The sequence below is a fragment of the Dysidea avara genome, chromosome 7 (genome assembly GCF_963678975.1).
Source record: "Dysidea avara chromosome 7, odDysAvar1.4, whole genome shotgun sequence".
NCBI classification, from domain to species: Eukaryota; Metazoa; Porifera; class Demospongiae; order Dictyoceratida; family Dysideidae; genus Dysidea; species Dysidea avara.
In genome coordinates, this window is record NC_089278.1 from 15,734,109 (window position 1) to 15,747,219 (window position 13,111).

At 36.5% G+C, this 13,111-nt stretch overlaps 1 protein-coding gene across 1 annotated transcript; it reads left to right on the top strand.

Annotated features, from left to right (window-relative positions):
• Positions 1–6: 6 nt before the first annotated feature.
• Positions 7–6,479, top strand: LOC136261248 (tRNA (guanine-N(7)-)-methyltransferase non-catalytic subunit wdr4-like). The gene is made up of 6 exons (XM_066055218.1): positions 7–122; positions 3,609–3,755; positions 4,943–5,029; positions 5,579–5,648; positions 5,965–6,077; positions 6,408–6,479. Exons 1-6 carry the CDS (start codon positions 112–114, stop codon positions 6,439–6,441), a joined length of 462 nt encoding a protein of 153 aa, XP_065911290.1. The 5' UTR covers positions 7–111; the 3' UTR covers positions 6,442–6,479.
• Positions 6,480–13,111: the final 6,632 nt, after the last annotated feature.

Consider the following 13,111-nt stretch of genomic DNA (forward strand, 5'->3'; position numbering starts at 1 on the left):
CTGCAAGTTGTACGTCTGTTAGGTATGAGATAGATAGATCTGCTGAGATGAATTTGCTGTCCACTGTCCGATTGGGTTGGTTTCACCACGGCTCAGTCCGATGTACTGCTAATGAACAAAAGGTGGGCATGCCATGATTAAGTCAAGGTTGTCATTCCCTGGTGGGGGGTGGGGATTTATTTATTATTTACTGAAATCACACATTACAAGATTATAACACTTAGGTATAATATAAGAAATCTTCAGGGATATCAATGTGATCATTAATAAATCTTGTACATCATTATAAGTTTAGCTCTGACTCTTCTCTGTTGTAGTGAAGGTAGAGCAATACAGAGGGTTTGTCATATTCTAATGTCAATTCCCCAGTATTGGAGAAGCTTGTCAAATCACTACCATCCTAAATAGGGTGGAAATGAAACATAACATCAATAAATGTACAAATTTATGGAACGAGCTGACTTAAATGCAGAGTACGTGGTTGCTTAAGCTTTTAAACAGTCCCATTGGTACAATTCTGTTCCAACAGAATTCAAAACTGCAGTATAGTATGGTAAGTTGGTACCACCTAGGTATCAGGTGAAAAGTAGCTAACAAGACTTCATATATTCAAGTCATGTGATTTCAAGGTTCTTAAAGCATTGCTAGGGATTTGGTTGGTTTATAAATGAAGGTTATGTACTGGTAAAGGTGTGAGGGAACATATGCAGTTTAAAAAACTGGTGTGGAGGTTTGATACTCAGGGCTATAACTAAAGCAACAGTTTTGCCATGAGTGCACAGTGAATAAAAAGGTTGGCTCAATGTCAGAAGCCTTTGTGGTGACTTTTCAAAAGAGACTCTAGGGTTATGAGCTGTACAAATGGAGTGTTTGTACCTTCAAGAGTGCTTTGTAGTACTCATATAAAATGAGCGAAATATCCAAGTTTGAGAAAAACTCAACTAAAACGTATGCTGTGCGCCTATTGAGGATTCACCTCAATACACCTGTACCCTGTAAATATCATAATGATCACATCAAATCAAATTTATTACAGTTACTGTTATCCATGATATTTTGTATTTGTAAGTCATGAGACAAGATTTTGAGATAGATTTTAATAGAGCTGTGAATCTCTTAGTGAAACATTTAGCTGTAGTGGCAGGCTTCTAGTGTGGCGGGGTGTAACTACCTGCCTGTGTTCAATTGTGACATTATATTTCGTTTTCAGTGCTACTCTCCCTCCCTCCCTCCCTTGTATAGAATGTATAGTTATGTTTGTACCAGCTATGCATGTACCTGGTAAGATTAGTTTAACAGATGAATAGATTTTGAGTATGAGTGTTTAAAACAGCTAAATGGATGTTAGTACAGTCATATTTGTAATTAGACCAAGATAGAAGTTTGTATTGTAGGATACCCTAATGCCCAAATATGGATTGAGTCTGAAGTATGATTGACCAGTTGATAATCATGTTACTGGTGACTGCTTGGCAGACGTATCAGCATAAGGCTGCATGATAACAGCTATGTATCTAAATCTCGATCTAAATACTCTAATAGAGTAGTCACATGATTACTTGCTGTGTCATTATGGTTTTCCTATCACTGCCCATGATTTCAGTGGCTATCGCAGTCTCCCAAATTCTAAGTTGCTTGACCTTAGACCATGGTACAAAGGGGAAAAGAATGTGGGATCCGCCTGGCATAATAATGAGTATAATAGGTGCCTGAAAGTATTGAGCATAATGTTAGCATAATAAGCAGAACACTTGTGCATTACCATAAATTAGACTCTATTTAGGCTGTTTTGGGTGGGTAATAAATCTCATATACTCCACCTTGTTTTCTAATATACTCCACGCCTTTAAGCACAATATGACATATGCTCAAAATCGGATTTGTCCAATCGCTATGCGTTGTTCACGTGCAGTGATTTAACGAGCGCGATTATTTAGTCACGTGAGGACGCATAGTTGCCATGGCGCTAGTATTATCGTAAGAAAACCAGCCGCTTTTGCCGAGCCTACAGCAGAAACAGCCATGGATAAGGTAAGTGATCTGAGTGTAATGTGAAATAGAGTCTAAAGCAGTTATACGGGCACAATGTGGAGTCTATGAAATTTATAAACCCTCAGGCCCTTAGTAGCGCCCTCGCTTCGCTCGTGCGCTACAGCCCGGGCCTTCGGGTTTATAAATTTCATAGACTCCACATTGTGCCCGTATAACTATTATTTCTGCTTATCAAAATACATATCACAGAAAAAGATCGATATACTCTAATAGAACAGTCAGAGAATAATCAGGTAACTGACTGTTCTGACTGTTCTATTAGAGTATATCGATATTTTCTGTGACGTGCATTTCGAAAAGCTGTGTTTCAGCAACTTACTTTTTTCTCATAAAGTGCAAATTTACTATGGGAACTGAGGTATAAATATCGAGCATAATTTGAGCATAATAGGCAAAATTTTGAGCAGTGGAACATAGCATAATAGGTAAAATAATGAGCATAATTGGCGGGCAGGTCCCTACTGATTGGTGTATTGTATACAACTTAAATGATTGCACAATGATGCTACTTTTCACCAGGTGGTAATCATCTTGCAGCCAATTTTAGGAACATGTGTGTATCACATGTTTATCACACACCATCTGGTAGTACTATCAAACATCACTGACATGTATATGTGAATTTAGACTGTATTTAGGCTGTTTTGGGTGGATAATAAATCTCCTATATTCCACCTTGTTTTCTAATATACTCCATGCCTTCAGGCACAATATAACATATGCTCAAAACTAGGTTTATCCAATCAGTATGCATTTTTCACATGCAGTGATGCAACGAGGGTGCTTAATTTTGTTGTGTGAACATGCATAGTTGCCATGGCGTTAGTATTATCGCAAGAAAACCAGCCACTTTTGCCAAGCCTGCAGCAGAAACAGTCTTCGATGAGGTAAGTAATGTGAGCATAATATAAAATAGAGCCTAAAGCAGTTATGCAGGCACAATGTGGAGATTCGCTCGTGCGCTACAGCCAGGCCTTCAGGTTTATAAATTTCATAGACTCCACATTGTGCCCGTATAACTGTTATTTATACACAACAGGCATCTGTTGTCCATAGCAAAGTTTTCTCTGGTATTCATATACTAGGGCTAGCACTATACAATTACAACACAAACCTCTACTCTAATATAACACACCTCTACTCTAATATAACACACCTCTACTCTAATATAACACACCTCTACTCTAATATAACACACCTCTACTCTAATATAACACAAGTTTATGATCAAACTACTCTAATAGAGAATACACTTTATAGTAATATAATATCAAGCTACTCTAATTGAACAGTCTTTCTCTGCACATGGTTTAATGCTGTATGTATTATATAAACCAACCATGGATAATTTTTTTTGTCATTTCAAAAGTAACAAATTCTAACTTTTTTCACTTTTGTAATAAAATGCATTAGAAAAGTTCTAACTGGGAGTCACTTTCTTTCTGGGATTTATAGATGTATTTTGTATAGTATAACACATTGTACCATGTTGCAACAATAATTCAATATCATTTCATAACACATGACTATTGAAACACATGTTTCTACTATTGTAGTAATGATGAGATGAAAATTCTGGAATGTGGGAACGACCATGTTGTGTGTATAAAATGTAGTCAGTCAAGAAAATTATTTGCTACTTGCTCTAACAGTAAAGTGTTAAAGATTTGGGATGCATCAAGTTTCCAGTGCTGTGGAACAAGGTATGCTCATGTAGTACTGCATAATGTATTATGTATTTGTGTTGAAGTATGAAAGAAAAGGTCATTCATTTTTGGTCACACATCTAGTTCTAGTTATGATTTAACACATTTTACTCTGCCACTCATTTATCCCTTTATTTGCAATAGCCTGAACGATACGACAAAATCTGAACAGGTACCCTTCCATTATAATAGGATCCTGAATAAAAGGTCACGTAATAAAATGATAGTTTATTTATTCCATCCTTTTTGCATTGCTTTTCCAAGCTAGTGAGTTTTTAGAGATTTATACGTTTGTTTCAGGGGAACAGCAATACAATCAGCAACTCACTGATGAAAGATCATCTGATCCAGTAAACTTGCTGGTTCCTAGCTTTGTCAACAATGATGTTGTCACATTGACTGGCTCAAATTTAAGCAGTTCCTTGCTCCTGGGAGATAGTGGGTTCCATTATTTTATGCTCATCAGCAGGGGTGGAGTACAGTACTCCAAGGTGGGGAGTCATGTGGAGTGGCTGTCTGTTAGGAAGCTTTTATAATCAACTGTACAGTATCTTAGTGTGCAGAAGCATTCCAATGCTATGAGGAGTCTGAAGGTATGCCCACCCCACAGGAGAATTTGAAATTTAAATGTTTTGTGATAAAATCTGAGAGCATTTTCAGGCATTGAGGCACTCAATGGAGACAGATTGAGTAAATTGCAAAGCAGAATCAACTTATATGTTTCTGTTGAATGTTCTATTAGAGTAGTTAGGTGACTGCTCTATCAGAGACATGCACTCCCTATACTGGTTCACATAGAATTTCATTCTTGCATAACCTTTAGCACAAATCCTACTAAGTTGGCTATTGAGTAAAAAGAAGTACAATAGTTGCTTCTAGGCAATGGAAGGCATTGGAAGACACTACCCCTCCACTGTACAAAGTGGGGGGGGGGGGGGGGGGGGTGGCAGTTACCCTCCCCACTCCTCAAATTTCTTCGCCCCTGTTCAGCAGAGATATGAAAAATTGATTACATCAGGTGACAGATGAGAATCAATACCGAGTGCTGTTTCCTTTGATTCCCAACCATGTCATGTATATGTATGTGTGATGAACAGTACTAGTGATACACTGGGCTTAATAGTAAACAGTCATTCTGACTGGGTGTAGTCATACATGTTTGTGTATCATGTATACTTATACAGGGTGGTATCTAAAAGTGTTACAGCAATCTGTTTTACACAAGATGATTCTCTTATTTTGGTTGCAGATAAAACTGGAGATGTTCACAGGTACGTATCAATGATATATTTTTCTCTGTTAATGATAGAAGCGTATGTCTAATTGTGTACCAAATGTCATGTTTAAAATGGGAAAACATTAAAACATTTATAGTAAAATTAACTTGGTGTGGAAAGGGTAGACACTAAATGTCACAACACAAAACTACTGTTTTATGCCACAATTTTCCACTAAATTTTAAAGTAAATACTTAGGCTAATATCATAGTATAAATATTTCAAGTGGGACTATTTTCGAGGTTGAGCAATATTGTAATAAAAATTTGCAAACAATCCCAAATGTAATATACATATGGCGGTGTAAATATTTCAAGGATAAGTTTTTTGCTGTTACCACCCAAAGGCCAAAAACTCAAAATTACAGAAAATTTTCATACGGTGTGGTATGTTGTAATTGTAGTTAGCAGTCAGGTAAAGTTTGGTGGTTTGATTAACAAAGAATTGGATTTAATATCAAGTTTATAGATTTAATAGCAGTGAAAATTTTGACCCTTGAATATTTGTATCCATACTTACTGTTGTTGTGTTGTGTTGCTGCAGTTATTCCACTGATGACATAGGCAAGGAAAGTACATTTTTGCTTGGTCACTTATCCATGTTGTTAGATATGGTATGTTCTTATCTCTACTGTGTTGCTTGTCACGAAACGTTAATCTTATTTAATAACTGTATATCACAATGGAATTAGTACAATATCATAACCCACTAAAATGTGTGGAGCATTATTATGTTGATAATTCACATGTATGAACTACATGAGCCACATGTGTACCAACAAATATACACATGTTGTAAGGTTCCTACAATAAATTTGGTGTGTTAAAATTTTGTAATACATTAATTGAAATTGAAAATGCATACTTTAAAGAGTAAGGAATACATGAATTTGACCTACATATATCACATGTGTGTGTTGTTACTATTAGGTGATCACCATGGATCAGAAATATGTTATTACAGCTGATCGTGATGAGAAAATCAGGATCAGTCATTTTCCTAATGCTTATAACATTAAAGCATATTGTCTTGGACACACTGAGTGAGTTTGTGTCTTGCACAACTTTCATATGACATTACAGTAACTTTCACACTTTTTGTGAGGTGCAAAAGTTGTCTTCATGAAGTTTCATGTATTGAGGGAAAGTTTCAATCGACAAATTTTTTTTTTGATTTCATCTTAAACTATTGAAGTATTTCCATGAATGCTGCCTGTGTAGCTAAGTATTAATAGATTCTAATGAAAGTTAAAGAGCACTGTTTGAGTATTTCAAGAAGACCTCTGTTTACCCGATGAGAATGGGCCACTTGTACTGTCTTCATCTCTTACCCGACTCACCACGTTCATGTACTTTGTTTTGTCTGTCACCAGTGTAGAGGAAGATAAATCTCTACTGGTACAATAGTAACATGATGTACAGCTAACCCTCACACACACCAAACACCTTGTCTACACAAGTGGCTTGACACTCACAGCAGGCACTGCCATACTTTAAACAATACTTTAAATTGTCTGTTCTACTGTATTCAAACAATACCATTTGTCACACTTATATAATCACTCACAGAACTCAATGTATTACTAATGTATTAGACAGTAAATTGATCATATCTCTGGAACCCTTCAAGATATCAAGCTGAAATTTTGACACAAGATAAATAAACATCCAGTGCCTCATTTTAGCTGTAAAACAGAAAATTGACAAATGTGCCCAAAATTGGGTCACAAATTTAATTTAGGGAGGTTTCCTATACCTGCAAATATACTATTGGACATTTAATCCCTATTTCAGTTGTGGGTATAGACTGAAATAGGGATTAAATGTCCACTAGCATATCTGCAGGTGTAGGCAACCTCCCTTTTTCCCTACTTTTGTTTCTAATCAAATTTATAATTCCTAATTTTCCTTATACTTGTTTTTTTTTTTAATTTTTAGTAACATTATTATGACTGGTGAACTGTCCATACTGAAAGAAGAGCACCATAGATAATGTTGTCATCTGGATGCACGTCCCAGCTACAAATTACTGACTTGAAAGTGAAGTGGCCATTACGCTTTGCTTTTAACTATGCTCAGCCCAATTAGTCCGGTAGATAAAACTTGTAACCCGGAAAAGAATGGTATCAGAGAAAGTTTGGTATCATTTTAAAGCTCTTTTCTCATAGAACAACATATCCAAAGTCCCAAAAAATCACCCTTGGGAAATTTGTTTTATCAGTTTAAAATTTCCAGGTATTTTTAATCAGTATGTGCAAAGAACAAGCAGCTGCTAACAATAGTGACTGGATCTGCAAGAACCCCACATGTCAGTACTAGTTCATTTTTTTGTATTTCCATTTTCTTTAGATAGCCAAGGAATGGTAAACTGAAGTTTCAGCTCTAGAAGCCAAGCACTTTTGAAGTAACAGTACTACAAAGTGGTAATAACAAAACCAAAATCAATTTGTACAGTGACAATATAGAATATAAACTACAGGCACTTAATTAAACGGTCACAACTTACGATTGCAGTCCTCTATCAAGATGCAACTTGCATCATCAGATTCTCCATGAACAGGTGAATCCATTGCTGGGTAAGTTTTGTCTTCCAGGCCCTCCTACAACCATTGCCAGGCAAAATTGAGAACAAAACTATGGTGATCCGCTTGTTCAACACAAGGCAGACCAATGCTCATACTTTTTGTCTCCTTGGGGGTACAGACATGAAACAAAGATTTACAAACTCCTATTGCTTTGGGGATCATGATGCTATCAAGGTTTTTGCTGTTAGTACCTTCCTTCATTGAGAAAGAAGCGCTCAAAAAATTCCAAAATATTTCACCTAATGGCATTGCATTCATAAATCAGGGGGAAATCGTGGCACGATTACACATGAAACTACAAATTGTGACTATAAACTATAGCTACATGTATGACAACTATGATATGACTATAACAACGAGAGTACAATTATGGGGAAAAGGAGAAGTCATCATCCAAACCTTGTGAGCCCGATATCATAAAAATAATCCTGGCAGCATGAACACACTGAAAGTTGTTGATGTAAGTTTCTCCTAGCTACTTTGGATGGAACTACGATCAGTAATGGGTCTAAGAATTGATCTCGGAATTGATGGTACGAAAGGTGTCCTTACCCCAAAAGATTCCACAACTAGTGGAATGAAACGACCTCCTCTTAAAAGCTATTACTCTAAACACTGAGTTCAATAGCAGAGACTTGTTCACAAATGATCTGTAGCTTTTTGTGTTGATAAATTGTGACCGAATCTGCAAGAATCCTACATGTTAGTGTAAACCTAATTTTACAGTAGTTACCTATAGAATGCAGGAGTTATATTTGATCCTGATTATCAACATGGCTATATCCTGCCTATTTTGGTGTCTCTGTCTGCAGTACTACTCAGTTTGCATATAATTTCCTTCTCTGCTTCCTGTGCTGCCCATGGGGTGGCTGCTGCAGCTGGATAGGTGGCTAAGGATACTACTAAAGCATCTGGCTCCTATGAAAAAGCAGCTAAAGAAAATTCTGATCTTTTAACTAGCAAACTGATGTGGACATGGTGTGGCCGGCTAATAGTTTTACTCAATAGGATGCCTCACTCTGCTGCTGGCATTTACACCAAATATAGGTAGTCACCTATCAGTTGCAAGCTTTCTTGCACCTTTTCATTTGGAAACAACTGGCCTAGTGCCTGTCTATAAGATGCTAAAAGACATACTGTAATTTATGGTTGATTTTATTCTGCAAAGTTACAGGGAAAGCATTAGCTAAGACTTCTTAGTATAGTGATAATTGGAAGGTGTTTTTCAAAATGATAGCATTGTGCACAGTTCTCCTTCACTATACGCAACAAAGAAAAGCTGCACATTACATACATAGGTAGTCCTGCAAGCTAACATGTTATGTATGTGTAAGGTAGACAGTTTATGTCTCAACCTCCCATTCAATGATAAGAAGCTACTGCTAGCTCAATGCATTCTGTTTTACTTAAAGAGCTACTTAAAAGCAGTTAGTTTAGATTACATGCCTTCTGCACTGCAGCATGTTACTGATGCTAGCTCCTAATCTCACATCCTCCTGATTACTTGAATCATAGAAGCATTAGTTGAATCATAGAAATTTTAGTTTCACAAACCTTACTTGGATCTCTGAGCAAAAGCTAATTGTCTGCAGCTTTCTTTACAACAGCTGTGTCGTTATCAGTATTGAGATTAAAAAAACATTTTCAAAACTGCAGCACTCTCTTTAAAGGGTTTGATGCTACAGTATGTGCCTTCATCCTTTATATTGCTCACAGTTTGCCTCTCTAAAGACTGATTTAAATCACAGGTCCTATGGTGCCATCTTTTGCCATAAAATCATTCTGGTCATTTGATATTGAAGATGCATGTACTGAGTCTCACTTACATACTCTGATCTTAAGAAATATTACACACCCTTGCTCTGCAGTTTTATTTGAAAATGATAAAAAAAGCATGATCAATATTTTGATCAATGTGCAGCTATAACAAGATCGGTGCTTATGGTTACATACATAACTACATTTTTTTATGAATGCATCTCACACACACAAGCTAACGTTTAATGCAATCATTCACTTATTCTGAATATCTGTATATTAATGTACTTATCAATATTATTCCCCTCCTCTCCCCTTACAAGAATAATAGAGGGTGATAGTAGCTAACCATGGCTTCTGAGCCTATGTACATAATATTATTATGGTCATAGTGATTATATCGTTATCGTGTTCTACTGTATTCAAACAATGCCCAAGTATATAAGTGCATGGGGATATGATGGCAAATGATGCAATGTGCGTAGGGAATCTGATTGTATAATAGTTAAATCCCTTACTATGGTTCCTAGGAGGTGAAGTTGATCACGCATTTACAGTAACACATTTGAAAGACGTGTACTTAGCGGCATGGGTGGGTATTTACCTTGAGACATCCAGTATCGGAGAGGTACTCATACTACTGTTGACAAACTTTGTGCCAGCCATTTTTGAATTAAAATCATTAATTTTATGTAATCTGCCATGTACAGCTATCACAATATACTTTGTTCAGTTTTCCAGTAGGAATGTGCATGATTATACAGATGTATTGATATAAAATTTACCATTTAAGTGATACCAATATTGAATATTCATAAGGACCATCAAAGAGACAACACTCAAACATTACTAAGACAAGGGACTCCGTACTCACTAAATCCATTAACAGTGGAGCCCTAGTGTATACACCAATGGGAGAACATGCCCTACAAATACAGTGGATAGCTGATCAAAGCAATGAAAATCCCAGACATGCAACCGTGAAGCAAACCTAAAACTACCAAATACTCATCCCTCACTTAGTGGACAAAAGAAAAGCCAAAGGCTTATAAAAGATAATAGCTTCATGAGCTAAATGTGATGGGTGATCTAAAAGTTGCATGTTCAACCTCACAAATGTGCTGGCCATATACATGAGATTTGGTATTGTCATGTTTCTTTAAGACAAAATATAAGAGATGAAGTTGTTGAAGGAAGCAAGAGGATTGAAAGTTTACTGTTATTCCTTTTTAGAGGTAAAATTGTAATCATAGAGGTTCACAGGAACTTCAGAAACTGTCCTTCATAAGTAGGTTAAATGTAGAGTGTACTTTACATGGAGGGTCCTTTATGCACTGCATGTACATGTACAAACTTATTTTCACCAGCTATCACTTAGACTTGCCAATTCCAAATTAATGCATATGCACAACCCTTGTGATCCATTTTTCCTCAAGTATCAATTCAACAAGTAAGCTGTAGCTGGTGATTACTATACTATTAGACACCAGCTGTCAACTGTTTCTTACAGAAATTACATGCAAACATTTAAACAACAATAAAAAAAATTCCCCAAGATGGATCTGAGTTTTTTGAGATTTTGAATATGTTATTCTCCATTAAATTTCACACAGAATGATATACCAAAACTTCTTTTATACCATTTTTTCCGGGTACATGACTTTTTTTGCATTTGACTACCGGACTAATTATGCAGTGCTACAAATGAAGGAGAAGCCCTTCTCCAATCAATCCAGTCACCATGAAAAAATGCACCCCAAATATCAATTACTGACTTGGAAGTGGCCTCGCTCTCAGCAATGTTCAGCCTATTTCACAACATTACAAACAGTAGGAGAAGTGCCTCTGCATGTCACTATGGAAAATATAGACAATTACTGTTTACAAACAAAGGGAAGCCATTGCACTAGTGTGAATCGACACCTTGGGAAAAAGGTAAGTACAAGATGTGTGCATTCTACATATTGCAGTATGCCAAAAAGCATGTCTCTGGACAAAGCGACGTAGAACAGTGAAAATATATCAAGCCTTATTGTCTGGAGGAATTAGTCAGTCAGTCAGTAGAAAATTGCACTAAATAATAATTTTTAAAAAATTAGTAGCAACTTTTGGCAAATGTTTCAAGTTGTACTGAAGGCACTTTTGGGCTTGACCAATAGCTACTGCCAAGGCGCTAGGAAGGTATTGTGAGGCCAGTGATATTTTCGACCAGAAAGGCCCAAACCTTCATGATCCCTAATATACAGTACTATTGTACTGTATCATAACTGTCTACAATATGACTGTACATACATGCAGGTCAATTTGTGCTGTATGGGTATGGTACTATTTTTAACCCAAAAATAAAATTCAAATAATACCTGCAGTAATATTATTCAATCAACAGTGTAACACAAGTACAGTAACTAAAGCTCAGCTTTAGAGAAAATAAAACATGACAATGAGAGTGAGGTTGACAGACTAATATAGCACAAGGTACATCTTGAGACAACACCTAGTGATGTATGTGTGACGTGGTTTAATATATGAATGTGGAACTGCAGTTAAGGAGACTTCTGCTCAAAACCAGCCTAGAAGTCTCAGGACTATGCAATGACTTCACTTTTCAAGACTGCACTCGTACAGTACCTCAGCCCATTACAATACATACAGTGAAGATAATAGCTGCCTGCTTGTGTTTCCTGTAGGCATAACATCCAACTGCTAAAATCACCAGTCCCACGACAATGGATACCAATACTGGTATCTGTATCAGTACATTATATGATGCCATCAGTGTGGGCACAAAGGACTAACTGTTGTCCTTTGTTGCATCCCATTCCTATCTGCTCACAATGCAGAGCTGTTGATTTACGAGTTGTCTGTCATTGGCTTCGTGTGTTCTCTGTCATGTCAGAATATATGGAGAATTGTCTGTAATTTTATATCACACCTTCAACAGTTGAAGCATATCGGTAGATTGATTACAGGTGACCCTCATGTATTGTTCTCCACATGTAAGGGTGGCACCATTGATGCAATGTATAGAAAAGTTACAAAACGTGTGAAAAAATAGGAATTTTACATCACTTGTATAAGCTGTACTGATCCCTACTAGCTTACACTTCATGTATATGTCTATACAATACCTGCAGGATACTACATACGTTGTATGGAAAAGAAATTAAAAACACTGTTCTGCTGAATCAGATGTGCATAATAGTCACACCATTACAGAAACAGTTAAGACACTTCATCCTGTAGTAGATATAGAAGACTGCATGAGAAACAATTTAGTTGTTGAAAAGTCAGTTTCTGAATTACCACATTCTAAGACACAAAAACTAGATCATGTGCAGAATTCTTGTGATGACAACCGATGTGACTTATCATCATCACCACCACCAGCTACAGCGGATCATGAGTCAGAACAATGTAAAGGTGTGGTAGACAACAGTAATGATCAGGTAGATCATGAATTAGAAGATGAAGTACCTATTAAGGTGTCTTCAGCTCAAGATAAAGAAATAAGAAGAATAGCAAGATTGAAACAACTGGAGAGGATGAAAGCAATTGAAGCTGCAACATCTAGACAACAGAGATATAACAAAAGAGTAACAGCACAAACCCTATGAAAGTTTCATCGAAGAAAGTGAAGTGGAAAAAAGATTTAAATGTCTATCACATTTATAGTGGTGATTCAAGTTAGGTATACCTTATAAAGCATTACTTTACCTTTATATATTTATAATTAT